The sequence below is a fragment of the Leptodactylus fuscus genome, chromosome 2, assembly GCF_031893055.1.
Source record: "Leptodactylus fuscus isolate aLepFus1 chromosome 2, aLepFus1.hap2, whole genome shotgun sequence".
Lineage (NCBI taxonomy): Eukaryota > Metazoa > Chordata > Amphibia > Anura > Leptodactylidae > Leptodactylus > Leptodactylus fuscus.
Window position 1 is genome coordinate 178,865,235 of NC_134266.1, and position 18,113 is coordinate 178,883,347.

The 18,113-nt window shown below is 39.7% G+C and overlaps 1 protein-coding gene across 1 annotated transcript in view; it reads left to right on the plus strand.

Annotated features, from left to right (window-relative positions):
- Nucleotides 1-18,113, plus strand: part of LOC142195435 (cohesin subunit SA-2-like) — an 86,659-nt gene that overhangs the window by 15,155 nt on the left and 53,391 nt on the right. Inside the window, exons 6-13 of the mRNA XM_075265233.1 lie at nt 340-416; nt 5,296-5,367; nt 7,978-8,182; nt 8,571-8,722; nt 10,376-10,449; nt 10,814-10,937; nt 13,413-13,511; nt 13,687-13,766. Coding sequence (XP_075121334.1) covers nt 340-416; nt 5,296-5,367; nt 7,978-8,182; nt 8,571-8,722; nt 10,376-10,449; nt 10,814-10,937; nt 13,413-13,511; nt 13,687-13,766 — 883 coding nt within the window. The remainder of the gene's footprint in view (nt 1-339; nt 417-5,295; nt 5,368-7,977; nt 8,183-8,570; nt 8,723-10,375; nt 10,450-10,813; nt 10,938-13,412; nt 13,512-13,686; nt 13,767-18,113) is intronic.

Consider the following 18,113-nt stretch of genomic DNA (forward strand, 5'->3'; position numbering starts at 1 on the left):
CTAGGTGTTTTAATATGTCTTCCTCACTCCATAACAACTTGTGTGGGCAGACATGGAATTTTGTGTTGTTAAACATGCATACTCTGTCAAGTAGGTTTGTAGCATGTGTCATTTATGTGTTTCACCCACACACATTTATTATACACTAAAAGAAGCAAAAGTGAAAGCTTATTTGTTAGCTTCATGTTGCAGGAATTGAATTTGTTTTACTGAATACATTGTTAGTAACTATGTTGAGGAACTTCTTTATCTCATATTTCAGACATATGCTCAATATATTGTTACGTACAAGTTTGTTTTGCACTTAGTTGAAAGCCTTTTTTCTTTTTATTTGCACAGGGGTGGTAACAGCAGAGCTGTTCCAGAATCCAGGGAACAGAAACATAATGCAGAAACTGACTGAAGAGTTTGATGAGGTGAAAAAAAATAAAACCCTACCATGGCTAATAGTTTTGGAAATCTAAGTAACATGCTCTGTGGGAACATCCATGATTATGTTAATGGAATGCATATCTGTCTTTTTGCATGAAGAGCTTTTTTTAACTAAATTTTTATTGAAAACATTTTTATTAAAAGTAACTATGAAAGCGAGGAAGATGAGACATCATACATTGAAACCAATGAGTTAGCAATATTCAACTCCGCTGTGAGATAATCATAGGGCTTAAACTACAATGTCCGTGGGTCAACCAAATTGGCTAGATGAAATGGACCAGCTCTAGACCAAAGGTGAACCATTGTAGAGGACAGTCCCTCGAGGATGAGTGGGTTGTACAAGAAGGAGATCATCGATGGATTCTGGGATGCGAGAGGGAACAATCTAGCACAAGTGGCCAAATTGCCCTAGTAAAGTGGATCGGCCCAAATGCAGGAGGCAGATGGGGCACGGGGGACTGAGTCCACAGAAGAGCATTAGGGTGCATTGGTACAAGCCACAGTAAATCAGTCTTAGTCACTTTAGTATTAGTATGCTATTTCGTCCAAAATGGTACACATCACAGGTGAGCGGCCCAATAATAGTGGAGGAGATGCGGGACCGATTGTCCCCAATCCTCCACCTGCCGACAGAACCGATTTGGGGATGCAATGACGTTTACCATTACAAATAATATGGACGATAGCTGCTGAAGATCATGAATATTCCATTGGGGCATTGCCACTGGGTACACGAGTTTAGGGAGGAAGGTCATTTTTTGCACAGCAATCCTGCCTAGTAAGGAGATATGTACTGTAGTGATATTTGTCCAGGAGCAATTTAAGATCCTTAAACAGTTTAGTGTACAGTCATGGCCAAAAGTTTTGAGAATGATACAAATATTAATTTTTACAAAGTCTACTGCTTCTGTTGTTCTAATGGCAATTTGGATATACTCCAGAATGTTATAAAGAGTGATCAGCTTAACAGCAATTACTTGCAAAGTCAATATTTGCCTAGAAAATGAACTTTATCCCCCAAAACACATTTCAACATCATTGCAGCCCTGCCTTAAAAGGACCAGCTAACATCGTTTCAGTGATTGTTCCATTAACACAGGTGTGGGTGTTGATGAGGACAGGGCTGGAGATCAATCTGTCATGATTAAGTAAGAATGACACCACTGGACACTTTAAAAGGAGACTGGTGCTTGGCATCATTGTTTCTCTTCTGTTAACCATGGTTATCTCTAAAGAAACATGTGCAGTCATCATTGCACTGCACAAAAATGGCCTAACAGGGAAGAGTATCACAGCTAGAAAGATTGCACTTCAGTCAACAATCTATTGCATCATCAAGAACTTCAAGGGGAGAGGTTCCATTGTTGGCAAAAAGGCTCCAGGGTGCCCAAGAAAGACCAGCAAGCGCCAGGACCGTCTCTTAAAAGTGTTTCAGCTGCGGGATAGGGCTACCAGCAGTGCAGAGCTTGCTCAGGAATGGCAGCAGGCAGGTGTGAGTGCATCTGCACGCACTGTGAGGCAGAGACTCTTGGAGCAAGGCCTGGTCTCAAGGAGGGCAGCAAAGAAGCCACTTCTCTCCAAAAAAAAAATCAGGGACAGACTGATATTCTGCAAAATGTACAGGGAGTGGACTGCTGAGGACTGGGGTAAAGTCATTTTCTCTGATGAATCACCTTTTCGATTGTTTGGGACATCTGGAAAACAGCTTATTCGGAGAAGACGAGGTGAGCGCTACCACCAGTCTTGTCTCATGCCAACTGTAAAGCATCCTGAAACCATTCATGTGTGGGGTTGCTTCTCAGCCAAGGGAATCGGCTCTCTCACAGTCTTGCCTAAAAACACAGCCATAAATAAAGAATGGTACCAGAATGTCCTCCAAGATCAACTTCTCCCAACCGTCCAAGAGCAGTTTGGCGATCAACAATGCCTTTTCCAGCATGTTGGAGCATCTTGCCATAAAGCAAAGGTGATAACTAAATGGCTCAGGGAACAAAACATAGAGATTTTGGGTCCATGGCCTGGAAACTCCCCAGATCTTAATCCCATTGAGAACTTGTGGTCAATCATCAAGAGGTGGACAAACAAAAACCTACAAATTCTGACAAAATGCAAGCATTGATTGTGCAAGAATGGACTGTTATCAGTCAGGATTTGGTCCAGAAGTTGATTGAGAGCATGCCAGGGAGAATTGCAGAGGTCCTGAAGAAGAAGGGTCAACACTGCAAATATTGACTTGCTGCATTAACTCATTCTAACTGTCAATATAAGCTTTTGTTACTCATAATATGATTGCAATTATATTTCTGTATGTGATAAAAACATCTGACAGACACACATAAAAACCAGAGGGCAGCAGATCATGTGAAAATATAATATTTGTGTCATTCTCAAAACTTTTGGCCATGACTGTAGTTGTGGATGAGAGAAGTAAGCCAAAAATTCAAGCGATTAGCCAAGAGTTTTGTGAACAATTTCAAGTGTGTGTTGAGGAGGGCGATGGTCCTATAACTAGCACAAGCTTGTGGGTCCCTATTAAACTTGGGTACAAGCATGATGTGGGAATGCAACATCGAAGGCGGGATGGGAATACTCACCAAAAATGAATCAAATAGGGGACCGAGCTGGGGGAAGAGGCCAGCTTACAACATCTTATAGTACAAGTAACTGAACCTACTAGTGCATCTCAAGAAGTTAGGATATCATCAAAAAGTTTTTTTTTTTTTTTTTGTAAGTAATTCAATTAAAAAAGTGAAACCCATATATTATATTGAGTCATTACAAACAGAGTGAACTTTTCAAGCGTTTATTCATGTTAATGTTGAGGATTATGGCTTACATCCAAGGAAAACCCAAAAGTCATTATCTCAGAAAATTAGAATATTATATAAGACCAACTGTAAAAAAAAATAAAAATTTAACACAGAAATGTTGGCCAAATGAAAATTCTGTCCAGTAAATGCCCTCAGTACTTGTTTGGGGCTCCTTTTGCATGAGTGACTGTGCAATGTGGCATGGAGGGCTCAGCCTGTGGCACTGTAGAGGTGTTATGGAAGCCCAGGTTGTATAATAGCAGCCTTCAGCTCGTCTGCATTGTTGGATCTAGTGTCTCATCTTCCTCTTGACAGTACCCTATAGATTCTCTATAGGGTTAAGGTTAGGAGAGTTTGCTGGCCATTCAAAAACAGTGATACTGTGGTTATTAAACCAAGTCTTGGTACTTTTGGCAGTGTGGACAGGTGCCAAGTCCTGTTGGAAAATGAAAATTCCATCTCCAAAAAGCTTGTCGGCAGAGAGAAGCATGAAGTGCTCTAGAATTTCCTGGTAGACGACTGCGCTGACTTTGGTCTTGATAAAACACAGTGGACCTACACCAGCAGATGACATGGCTCCCCAAACCATCACTGATTGTGGAAACTTCACACTAGACCTCAATCAGCTTGGATTGTGTACAGCGGCCTCTCCAATTTTCTTCCAGACTCTGGGACCTTCCAAATGAAATGCAAAATTTACTTTCATCTTAAAACACCTTTGACCACAGAGCAACAGTCCAGAACTTTTTGATGATATTCTAATTTATTGATATGCATTAGTATCTGGTCCAGCAACCTTATGGTTTGCTAGATCCTTAAATACCCCTACAGTTTCCTCATCCATAACATGATCATTCAGAGAAGTCAGGGCATCCTCTGACAAGGAGGGACATGAAGAGCTTTTACCTGACAACAACCAAATAAATCCAACATTTCTGTAGGTGTCTGTCTTTGGTCTTAAACCATCACTAATGTTACTGTTGTGAAAACTGGAGAGAAGTGGTGTTAGTTTGACCTTATAAGAGAAACACTCCAGTGTTTGACCACTCCAGTGTTGATACATTTGTTCACTCTTATACTACTACTATAATGGAGTCCATCGGGTGTCTGTCGTTTTAACTTAATCCGATGGAAGAAAAAGTCCTTTGTGTATGACTTACAAGGACTTTGTTTTTGTTGCTTTTCAGTGGACAGTGCAACAGAGGCTATTAATGCTGATGTGAACATCGCCTTAGGGGATAGTGATTTATAGTATTTTTGCCAATTGTGAGTTATATGGGAAATTCTGATTTTTCCTTCAGTCTGATGGAATCCAAACAAGTGAACTACCAGAAGACTCCGTTCACAAATATATGTGCTGTAGTCTCTGTTGGAGAGACCATCTCAGTGTCTGCTAAAAATCGGCAGAGGAAAAAGTCTAGTACGGAAGACTATTTCCTCCCCTACAGGCCCGAACAACAGAGGCGATGCTAATGTGAACCTAGCATTAGGAGAGAAAATTGTACATAAAATAAGAGCTGAACAGACAGACAGTTATGATTTTATGGTTGTCATGGCAAGAAAAGTGGGCAGGATTTGGTGGCAGGGGCAAAGTCTCCTTTAGTAGATTTACTTGATATCAGAAAGTGCCATAAGTTATAGTGGAAATCTATGCCATGTATTTGTCATATTGTGAGGGATGAACAGCCATTGATATACCAAATTTAAATTTGGCACATCTTGCTCAAGATGTTTCAGGTTAAGGCAGGTTTATGAATGTCTATAAATTCCCCTACTGTTTTAAAAAGGAAATATCTGTAGGTTCTCTATTAGTACTGTATATGGAAAATTGCACCTAAAAAATTGTAATCTGACTGTAAGAGGGCATCAAAATGCTTTCCCACACTTTTGGTATATCCAAGTATAGGTATGCACATGTAGGGTATGGGTGCACAGTTGTTTTAGCATCCAAACTTTTACTATGTTTTACAGAAGAACCTTAGTAGGTGTACTATTTTATAGGCAGAATTGTGTCTTTTCTGTAGTTGCTAACATTGTTTGATATTCTTAGGAAACTGGCCTGCAGTTTAAGAAGTTCATGGCTTATCCTTGGATTCTAACCATCACTTGGCCAGTCAATTTGGTAAGACACGTATATAATGACGATAATGACTTTTCCCCTGTGGACGTTCTGCTTTTATTACACCTAAATGGAAAGCACCAGCGTTTCCGTAGGTACATGCTGCGATTTACAAGAACTTGCCGTTTTTTTGAAATTTCATTTCTACTGCAAATGTTTTTTCTTCAATTTGTGAATGGGATTAGCCAGAATCCCATCCACTTTGTAGGTACTGTAATATGTAGAGTTTTTTGCTGTGGCGTTTCAGCCACAGTCAGAACACTGTATTCACAACGTGGGGCCCTGACCTTAAAGAGGACCTTTCATGGTTTGGGACACAGGCAGTATTATATACTGCTGGAAAGCTGACAGTGCGCTGAATTCAGTGCACTGTCGGCTTTCTCGATCCGTGCCCAGGGTGAAGAGCTATCGGTGCCGGTACCATAGCTCTTCACAGTCAGAAGGGCTTTCCTGACAGTCAGTTAGGAACGTCCTTCTTCACAGCAGCGCAAGCACTGTACAGTGTGAGCGGGGAGGAACGCCTCCTCCCTCTTCTCACAGTACTCGTCCATAGATGAGCACTATCAGGAGGGGAGGGGGCATTCCTCTCCACTCACACAGTACAGCACTAGGCACTGTTGTGAGGAAGGGCGTTCCTGACTAACTGTCAGGAACGCCCTTCTGACTGCGAAGAGCTATGGTACTGGCACTAATAGCTCTTCACCCAGGGCACAGATCGGGAAAGCAGACAGTGCGCTGAATTCAGCGCACTGTCTGCTTTCCAGCAGTATATAAAACTGTCTGTTCCCTCTTTAAGGGAATCTGTCACCATAGTGAAGCATAGTAAATAGAGATGAGCGAGTACTGTTCGGATCAGCCGATCCGAGCAGCACGCATGCATTGAAATGAATCGACGTAGCCGGCGGGGGGTTAAGCGGCCAGCCGGCGTCAAAGCGGAAGTATTAGGTGCTTCCATTCATTTCAATGCATGCGTGCTGTTCGGATCGGCTGATCCGAACAGTACTCGCTCATCTCTAATAGTAAACTATCAGAACAGTTACAAAAAAATCTAACTCGACAGATTGGTTCTGACCAACTTTAGTTGATGGTTATTTGAATGGGACATACTGTTGTAGGCTTTATGTATGACCAACCAACAGCAGACAGTCCAAATGACGTTTCAACAGTCTAAAATGTAATGTGTCTATCTTTGAGAAAAAACCATGAATGTCCGTCTTTGGTGGTTTTGCATCTGTTTCATTTTTCTGTTATTAGTGGCCAAGTGTCAGCTGTTTGCATCCATTTTAAATGGACCATAAAAAAAATGGATTTCATTCCCCCCCCTACATTTTTGACCTAACCACATCTATTAAAAACAGATCCTTTGGTTTCTATTGGGTCTGTGTTTTTGTCACAACAAATGGAAATCGAGCACAACAGTTTTTTTTTAAGTGAACATTTTTTCTGTCTATCAAAAAATGGAAATGTGAATACACTTATTCACTCCCATTGTTTTTAAGGTTGTGTGGTGTCTTGCCATATTATTTTTTCTCACAGTATGCAAGTGAGCAGTCTGGTGCACCGAGGGCGTCTCCGTTACTCCAAACTGCTTCGCCCCACACTTCTGTAATATGCCCTCCTTCCCCCTCCTTCCTTGGAGAGACAGGGCCAGGGATCTACACTGAAATATCACCTGGTTATATATTCTTGTGTTTACACTGGCATATTAGAGCCGTGTAAAGAGTAGCAGTTTGGAGCAACAAAGCCGTTGTCGGTGACCCAGACTGCTCATTTGCATATTGGGAAATAAATTGATATCTCGGTAATGGAGGCAAGGATTTTCATGGGGAGAAAAAGTTTAGGTGAACTTGGCTTGCTGGTGTTACTGGTTTAATATACCTCACCCTGTTAGCAAACACCTTTTAAAGTTTTTATTTGGGGCTTTTGATATTAATAGCTTCTCTTTAAGATAGATCCTTAGGGTCAGTTCACACGTGAACTGCCCGCGTGGGTTTTGACACTGAGAGAGACGCGGCGAGCTGCGTCTCTCTCTTGTCAAAACCCGCCTGCCGCGACCATCGCGGTCGTGGCTTTCCCCTCCGCTGTCGGCTCAAATGAATAAGCCGACATAGGAGGGAGCTGCCGGAGGCAGATAGGGCAGGTCTGAAGATAGGGCAGGTCGCTTCTTTTCTCCGCTAGCGGCAGCCCTCTGCTAGCGGAAAAAAAAGCCCGGTGGTCTACATAGACCACCATTGTAAGGGGCGGATTTTGAAGCGAAATCCGCTGTCAAAATCCGCCCCTTTGCCCACGTGTGAACTAGCCCTTAGTATCACATCCCCACTGATCAGTTGCTGACAGGGGATGGAGCACAGACATCTACAGTGTGGCAGTGCCTGGTTCCAGCACAGCAGCTCCTATTCAAGTGGTGGACCTCCACTCATCTAATATTGTTAAACTGTCAATATCAAAAATGTTTACTAATACAATATTTAATATTTTTCTTTTGATGTTGGAGTTGGATTACATTTCTACTGACTCCGAGCCAGAACTGCATGGCAACTTTGTGAACAATGTGAACAGATCCTTATTCACCTTATTTTTTCACTTTGTGTAACACTGCTTTGTGTTTTACAGGACACAGAAGATTATCCTCTAATCAGGCCAGGAATATATTGGAAAAAATTTAGGTCCAACTTCTGTGAGTTCACTGCTGTGCTTGTTCAGCAGTGTCAGTACAGTGTGATATATGATGGGTATCTGCTGAATACCGTTATTTCCCTGCTTTTGGGACTGTCAGACTCTTGTGTTAGAGCCTTCCGACACACCAGTACTTTATCTGGTAGGTTTATAATGTACAGCTTTTGTTAACCTAATAACAAAGTTTTACTTACAGCTGTTGTATTAGAGTTCATGTTTGCAAAAACAATAGAATCCAGCATTAGAACAAAGTCCCTTAAAAAAGCTTTATAAAAAATACCTCTAAACAAGAAACCCAAGCCCCAAAGCCATACCTGTTTCCATTAGGGTTTGCATCTCACTTTTTTCCTTCTCTTTGGGGATTACCAGAGTGGCAAGGGAATAAATAGGTAATATTTCTTTTATCACATGTCTGCCCTTTTTTTTACCCTCCCAACTCAGAAAAGCTGTTTAGCCACTGTTGATAGGAATTGTAGAGTATATTTTATATTTATTGTAATAAACAGTTTTGTTTTTCCTGTATGTCGTAGCTGTAAAATTGCTGACTGCACTTATTAGAGTTCTCCTAAACCTGGATATCAATATAGACAACTCTGACAGATTGTATGAGGTAGAGAAAAAACGAGCTGATCTTAAAAGGATAAACCCAAGGCTTGAGCAGTTGGACAAAAAGAGGAAAAAGGTAAGATTCATTACATAATGAAAGTTTAAGGAAAACTAACTTGCAAAGCACACTCTAGTTCTTTTTTTGGGAAACATTCTCTTTTAGGCACTCCTTAGGGAGGGACAGTACAGGGATCGGTCCCTCTTCCTTTTGGAGAAGTGGTTCTGTCTATTATTCCCAGATTATTTTAGGTTTGAAAATGATGCATTCATCTTTTGAGTTCCTCTTTTCCATCAAGGAGGTCTTATTTGCATGTTCCTTACCCAGACACTAATTTAGAAAAGATAATAGGTCAGGATACCTTCTGTGCTTCTGCCTATAGGCTAAGGCCTCACATAGCAAGCTGCAGCTGAAAAACGGTGCGGAAAAGACCCCCGATGGAAACACATTGGATTTTTTTTTTCCACAGCATTTTTCAAAGAAAGTCCACAGACTTTCCCCTGAGGACTTTCTGCTTTTATTACACCTATATGGAAAACGCCAGCATTTCCGTAGGTATAATTGACATTCTGCGATTTACAAGAAGGTGCCATTTTTTGAAATTGCATTTCTGCTGCAAATTTGTTTTCCTCAATGTGTGAATGGGATTAGCCAGAATCCCATCCACTTTATAGGTACTGTAAGACGTAGAGTTTTTTTCTGCGGCATTTCCACCACAGCCAGAACGCTATATTCACAATGTGGGGCCCTGGCCTTAAAGGAGTCTGACACCATAGTGAAGCATAGTAAACTATCAAAAAAGTTACATAGGTCAGGCTCACCTATTATTATTTTTTTTTCCACTATGAAAATGTATGTGTCCATTGCCGAGTTATTTATTTCCGAATATACAAATGTGGGTGGCTCTGTTATGACAATCCGCTACGCCCCACAGTGTTCTAATATTCTAGCGGGAACAGAAGAATGCAGGGCAAGGCGAGACTTTAGCTTAACATTCTGGCCCTGTCACTCAAAGAAGGTATGAAAGAAGTGTTAGAGCAGTGTGGGGCATAGCAGTTTGGAGCAACGGAGCAGTCCTCGGTGCTCCAGACTGCTCATTTACATATTGTAAAATAACTGAATGTCTTGTCAACTAAGACATGGATTTTCATGGGTGAAAAAGGCATTACATTCAGGTGAGCCTGTCCTATGTTGCTGGTTTAATATGCTTCAGCCTGGTCACAGTCTCCTTTTAAAAGCATTGATGATGTATTCAGCAAAATGTCATTAAAGGGCCATATACACACACAGGAATTTGGAGATGAATTTTAGATGGTCTTCCACTTTAGATTGCTCTCCAAAAACTGTCAGCTGCTGGTTTGCATAGCGATTAGCGCCATATACAGTGAGCCTCGTGTCTTTGTTTCAGCTGTAATTCAGCCACGGAAACCTGAGCAATATCAAGCAGGACAATTCTCTTTGGATTTCAGGTAGAATCCAGAGCAGATTTTAAAGTGGAATCCATTTTATAATCCGCTCCTAATTCCTGTGTATGAATTTAGTGTAATGAGAGTCTCTAACATCCTCTTTTAGTTCCACGAAAAGAGTGTGTTTCTTTGAGATGAAACTCATGTAGGGAAAATAGCAAATCCTGTGAATATGTGATTCAAATAGAAAAAAACTGCATACATAATCCATTATTAAACGGGCAAAAAAGTGTGAAAGATGAGCATTTTGGTCTTTTTTTTAAAGTTGCAGCAAAGACATCGTGAAATAGAAGATATGATGGATGCACTGTTTAAAGGAACTTTTTTGCAACGGTATAGGTAAGTAGAACACATTCATAAATTGAAACCAAGGGAAAGTTACAAAAGAGTTAAATATTTTTATTTAATATTTTTTAATTTCCTATAATCTTTCTTTGTTTTGCCTCATACTGCAAATAAAACTGAGGAAAATATAGTCTAAAGTAAAGCTCAGGGGACGGTGCATTTCTCCCCTCTACCTTCTCATAATTCTGAGAAGGATCTCTTCTGTCTCTGAACGTAAGGCTTCCTAAGAATTCCTAAGGCTACTCTCCTTTGTTATAATAGAATCTCTCCAGCTTGTAAAGAGAGTCATTTGGGTAATAGATGCAGGGGAATGTTATTTTTTTAACTTATTTTTTTTTTCACATTTATTTTTTTACAGGGATGTTGTTGCTGAGATAAGAGCATTATGCATAGAAGAAATTGGTGTGTGGATTAAAATGTATACACATATGTACTTAAATGACAGTTGCTTGAAGTATGTTGGTTGGATGTTACATGATAAGGTGAGTGTAAAATGCCAAAGGGCAGTCCTTTACTGATCCGTAAATCTGCTCAACGGCACCTGCAAATTGCAGCAGGATCTGTCATTTATTTATAGTCATATGAAAATGGCCGTATGCGGCATGTTATACAGCAGGAGGGGCTGAGCAGATTGAGTCATAGTTTTGCTCATTCAGAGCTCAGGAGTCCATTGGGATGTTCTACTGAGTAACTAACTGCCTTTCCTATATAGAGATAGCTTTCAATCAGTTAGTAGGATTGTCCATTTGACTATTAAGCCCAGAAAAATCTTTAATTTAAATTAATAAGTTATATTCAGGGATATGAAGTAAGTAGGCCAAACCCACAACTCCTCTGACTCAGTCTTCCTGAACCAAAACTTAGGCTAGGTTCACATCTGCGTTCGGGTTTCCATTCGGGTATCCGCTTGGGGACTCCCCCGAATGGAAAACTAATTCCCATAAAAAAGGCACTACCTTAGGAAACCCGTGGACCCAATAGACTATAATTGGGTCTGTGTGGTTTCCACTCAGTTTCCGCCCAGAAAGGGTGAAAAATGCAGAACGAAAAGCACTGCTTCCACTGATTTTTCTTTTTGCATTTTTCATGCAGAGAGGGGAACAGAATCCCTGAATGTAGTACAAGCTCTGCTGTGAAACCAGCATCAGAATCCTTCATAAAAGGTTCACAGCCACGGTCAGTTAGAAGCAGTAAAGATTCTCTAATTTATTAAAAAGCTAATGATGATAGATTTCATTTGAAAGTAAATATGCATCTTATTAATTCTACAGTCTTAACAATTTTATAACATAATTGAAAATATGCTGGATTCTGTAAAAGCAAAAATTGGTCCTGACTGACTCTACAATCCTAGTTTATGCTGAATCTTTCCATACAAGACGGTATATCAGAGTACCAAACGCAGTTCACACTTTGTTAAATTACAAGAAAACTTTGGTGCTTATGTTAAACATTGCCATTGGATTTCATACAGTTGACATATGTCAAAAGAGTGGGTTTTTTTTTTTTGTTTGTTTTTTTGCAAACGCTGGGTTGGCATCTATCGGTATCCATTTTATATCGCTGTATACTATTGTCATCTTCAGTTTGCCTTACTGAGGCATGCAGTAAAAGTATACTGTGCAGTATATGGTTAATAAACTAGGAGTTTCTGTTTGTCATGTATGCCACTATATGTCTGTATAGTGGCATATATCAAAGCCTTCTGTCAGAGGTATATATTTCGATGTACTGCATATCTCTGATGGAAAGAAAAATGTGAATAGAGCTTTGTGATTGCCAGTTATGTTATATTATGGGCATCTTTAGGTAATGTGAGCTTTAGGCCAAGTCCGGACAGGACACAAATACTGCAGATCTTATTTGCACAAGTAACATTGACATTCTTGGCAGCACAATGCCTGGCTGAGATCTGAACAAATCCAGAATAGTTCCAATTGGAAACTAACTGTGGCGCAGTCCTTTAAATTGGCAACTTGTCAAGTTTCTTTTATTTTCACCATGTATTTTGCCACTTTCAAAGGAGCTTGAAAACTCATGTGAATCCAGAACAAGATTGACAGCAAATTCTGCATGCTACATACAGTATGTGGATTTTTCTGAGGGTTCAACACAAGTTTTCAATAATATCACCAGGAAGTTTAGCAGTGAAAAATCTTCTGTGCATGGTCGTGACCTAGAATAGTTCTGTGTACAGTCCTGTGTATATAGTACACAGTAATATATTGAATGTATAGTAACTAAACTTATATTGTAGACACAGTCCTCAGTCTATCAATCATTTCTTAGGCACATTGTGGTTTGTAGTCAAGTATCCGTGATTGTAAATGACTTTAGCTTTTATATGTTGCATGCTAGAAATCTGTAACTTATGTAGAGGAATTGGCTTTGTAGCTTGATTAAAGGGGCTCTATCACTAGGAAAAGTCATTTTAACTAATCACACCTTCGCAGAGCTTTTAGAAAGTCTATTCCACACCTACCTTTAGTATGTAGATTGCCTCAGTGGTTTCTGAATAAGTCCGTTTTTATTCATATGCTAATTAGACTGGTGCACGATAGATTGTGCACTCCTCTCCTGTTGTTTCCTATGGGAGACTGCTGCTGCTGCTGCTGCTGATGACTCAGCTTCCTGTTTGCCTCACACACATAGAAGATAATAGAAAAGAGGAGGCTGCTGGGAACTTCCTGAGCTGGCAGGAAGCTCATTAGCATATGAATAAAAACTGACTTATTCAGAGACCACTGGGGCAATCTACATACTATAGGTAGGTGTGAAATAGCATTTCTAAAGCCTATGCAAGCATGTGATTAGTTAAAAATGACTTTTCCCAGTGATAGAACCCCTTTAATAACTTATTCTTGATGATCCCATAGAACTACATCTCCTTTTATTATTCCTCTGTGAAAGGTTGAATAAACCATTTCTCCATTCATAAGTTTTGTGTTTGCATTTAGGTCCCAGAAGTACGTTTGAGAAGTCTCATTGCACTTCAGGGCGTTTATGAGAAAGAGGATCTTGCTTCCAAAATGGATCTCTTTACAACAAGATTTAAGGTACGGTAAATCACTTTGCTATTTCTTTAATTTTTTTTTAGTATCTGACAACCATTTGTCAATATGACATCTGTCCTCGGGGTTCCCCTCATTTAATTGAATACCCTATAACAGCCATACTTTTTCCTTATCTATTGTACATAAGAAATAAATGTTGCGCTTTTGCAACTTTTAGGATCGCATTGTATCGATGACCTTGGATAAGGATCACGAGGTCTCTGTTCAAGCAATGAGGCTCCTAGTTCATATGTTAAGGTAAATATGTTATAATTTATCGTGTTGTTCCATTCTGTGTATCATTTGATCTGTAACAACAGGAATGAATAGGCATTCATTGAAACTGTTAAAACAAAATGGATAGAGTTTATACAGTGGAAAATATATCTCGCCACAAAGGAAAAATATTGGTTCAGGTATCTTTTGCCAATACTTCCAAAAAACACACTCCAGCCAGTCTCTCTTTATATGGGTGACTTGCTGTTTCGAGCAATGTGTTGTTTAATGGCTTATCTTTATTCACTGCCGTATCATCACAAACCTTAAGATTGGAATCTTTGAATAGAGGTATCTTACCAGGGATAGTAACAGAGTCAGATTAGGACTGTCTTTGTCAGGTCAGGAGCTATGTATGGGATGATAGGATTTGTATTCCTTAGCCCTTGAACCTGAGATATTTGTGATGATGCATTATGGTTCCGAGCTCCGTTTTGTCCTTCTCTAGTAAGACTGTTCTTTTTATATCTGAGCACTGGTTCTGAGAACAAGGGCACTTACTATTTGTGTTTATACACAACGATTTTAAGGAATATTAGTAAATGTGAAGTTATAAATATATTTGATCCTTGTGCGATTTCTTTGATTTATATTGGATCAGAGGTTACACTATACTGGCTATAAATTACACCGGCTTTAAGAGCACTAACCTTATGCTCTAAGCACAGAAATAATAATATCATCAAACATGTAATAGCTAGTGCAAAGCTACCTGAGAGTCAAGCCATCCCAACAGAAAAATATGAATCAACCACAATGTAAACTTCTCTGGTTTTGACTTGAGATACTGTGTTATCACAAAGTGTTATGTGTTGTGTATTCTGCAGAATAGCTTAGTAAATTAGTAATAATCAAGTTCCTCTAATTGTTTTCTTTATTATGTTATTGTTTTTTTTTATGTACACGTTTATCTAGGTTGGTAATGTTATACGATCTGTCACTAGAGGGCAGCATATGTCAGTGTTGGCTTTTCAAAAAACTGTAAGTTGCCTATAGAATGAAACATACAGGCCCACATTTCCTATTCAGATTTCATCAGTTCTTGCCAGAAATTGACATCAAAACAGCTGTAAATGTGTCATTTACATTTATTATCAAATTTGAAGTGGGAATGTTCTCCAGTGAGACATAGTAAAAAGTCTTAAAAGTGAAAATAACTGAATTAAGTTAAAAAAAAGTGCAGATTTTAGTGGTAAAATTTGTCAAATTTATTAAAAGGTCTCTGTCTTTTAATATATTTAGCGAAAAAAAATAGTTGATAAAACACAGTGGTTCCCAAACTGCAGGTTGCACCCCCTTTGGGGTCGTGTGAAGACTGCTTGATGAGAGCGGGGAGTCTTAAGCCATCTCTAGTAATTATGCTGTTCAGTGCTGCAGAGCTGCAGAAACTGTGTGCGCACCATGCGCTGCGGGTGACAGCCGTAATACACGGCTGACAATGCTCCATAACACCCACGGTCGGAACCGGGTCCGATCGCGGGTGTTAACCCCTGATATGCCCTAAATAAAGCCCCAAAAATCCCATTTTCCCCATATAAAAGGTTTTATTATGTAAAATAAAGAAAAATAGAAAAAAACATTACATATCTGGTATCGCCGCGTCCGTAATAACCTGAACAATAAAATGAAAACATTATTTAACCCGAACGGTGAACGTCGTAAAAAAAAACCCCGTAGAAAACTGCACAAAATAATTATTCACCATCTTTCCCTTACAAAATGTCCAATAAAAAGTAATCAAATGGTCAGATGAAAACCAAAATGGTACCAATAAAAAGCAGAGGTCATCCCGCAAAAAATAAGCCCTCAACCAGCTCTGTCTAGCGAAAAATAAAAATGTTATGCCTTTCAGAAGATGGCGATGCAAAAATAATTGATTTGTTTCCCTACATTGAATTTTATTCTGCACAAATAGCAAAGCATTAAAAAAATAATATAAATGAGGTATCACCGTAACCGTAGCGACCCGAAGAATAAAGGTAACATGTTACTTATGCTGTACGCTGCACGAGAAAAAAAATAAATGCTACAAAGCAATGTCAGAATTGATGTTTCCTTTTACATCCCACCCAGAAAGAGTTAATAAAATGTAGTCAATAAGTTACAGGGCCCAAAATGGTGGCATTGAAAAGTACATCTAATACCGCAAACACCAAGCCCTCATATGGCCACATTGCCAGAAGATAAAAATAAAAATCTAGCTTGTACAATGTGAAGACAAAAACCCTAAAAGTCGGCAAATCATTAGGACATAAGTGGCTGCGACTAGAAGGAAATGTATAAGCTGTGCGAGCGTTTTCAGGGGACACCCCATATTTAGAGCTTATGAGAGATAATACACCAGCGCTGATCCCCCAGAATGCCCCTCTTCCCCGTCCGCGTCATAGGAGCTGGTGGGAAAATAAAATGGGATTTGGTGTGCCCAATTTACTCCGCACAGCTTACACATTCGGGGTTACTAATGCTCACTACATCACTTGATAAATTCTTTGTGGGGTGCGGTTTTCAAAATGGGGTCACTTTCTAGAGGTTTCCACTGTTTTGACTCCTCAAGGTCTTTGTAAATGTGACACGGTTCCTGAAACTGATCACAGCCAGATCTGCCTCTAAAAGCTCCTTGGCGCGCCTTCCCTCCTGCGTCTCGCTGTGCGTCCATATATTAGTTTAACCCCACAAGTGGGGTACTATGGTAGTCGGGAGAACTTGCCTAACAAATTGTGGGAATGCGTTTTCTCCTTTAACCCCTTGTGAATGTGCAAATTCTAGGGCTAAACGAAAATATTAGTAAAATAAATTCAAATTTGAAAATTTCACCTCCATTTTGTATTAATTCCTGTTAAGCACTTATAGGGTTAAACTACTAGGTATATGTTGTTTTGGCTTATTTAAGGGGTGCAGTTTTGAAAATGGGGTGATTTATGGGGGGCTTTAATACAAGGGTCTTTCAAAACGCCTTCATAACTGGATTAGTCCCTTTAAAAAATGGGTTTTGGAAATTTCTTGAAAATTTTGAATATTGTTGTTTCACTGGTAAATCTTATAATGTCCGTAAAAATTAAAAGGGCGCCTAAAGTTTGATGCCGACATAAAGCAGAGATCTGGGACATGAGATTTATGATATAATTTTGGCGGTCTGACTATCTGTATGTAATGTACCTCATTTCAAACTTTATAAAATGCATATTTTTCAAAATTTCCACCAAATTTCCAATTTTTTCATAATTAAACACAAAACATATCAACCAAAATTTACCACTAACATGAAGTACAATGTGTTATGAAAAAACAGTCTTAAAATCACTTTGGTAAGTTAAAGCGTTCCAAAGTTATTGCCACATAAGGTGACACATGTCAGTTTTGAAAAATCGAGCTTGGTCAGGAAGTCAAAAAGTGCCATCGGTGGGAAGGGGTTAATAATTCATCAAAACAAATCCCATGGGGATATTATACTGTATGATTCCACTATGGAGCATTATACTATGAGAGGAACTATGGAACATTTTATACCGTGTGGGACTACTGTGGAGCATTTTATACTGTGTAGAAGGCACTGTTGAGCATTTTGTACTATGTGGGGTCACAGTGGAGCATTTATAGTTTGTGGGTCACTTTGGGGGGTCATGGTGGAGCATTATACTGAGTAGTGACACTGTGGAGCATTTTATACTATGTATGGTCACTGGAACATTATACTAAGTGGCGACACTGGAGCATTTTATACTGTGTGGGAGGCACTGTGAAACATGTGTGGTGTTCACTGTGGAGCATTATTAAGTGGGAGGCACTGTGGAGCATTTTATAACTTGTCAGTCAATATATTGTGTGGGGAGCACTGGGGAACAGTATATTATGTGGAGGCACTGTGGAGCATTTTACACTATGTGAGGTCACTGTGGAGCAACTTACTGTGTGGAGGCACTGTTATTCTGTGGGGAAGCACTTTGGAGCATTGTATACCTTGTGGGGCAGTATACTGTGTGGGGAGCACTGGGGAATATTATATACACTCTTTGGTGGCACTGCAGAGCATTATACTGTGTGGAGACACTGTGGAGCATTTTATACTATGTGGGGTCATTGTGGAGCATTATACTGTGTGGAGGCCATTGTGGAGCATTTTATACTTGTGGGGTAGTATATTGTGTGGGGAGCACTGGGGAACATTACATATACTGTGTGGGGTTCATAGGACAGGAAACTATACCATACATTGGGGAAAAGAGGTACCCACAAAATTTTCTGGAATGAGGATAATGACAGAATAGAATAAAAGGTAGAATACAGTGCTAAAAGGTAGAGTAAAAGGAGGAATACAGCAGAATAAGAGAC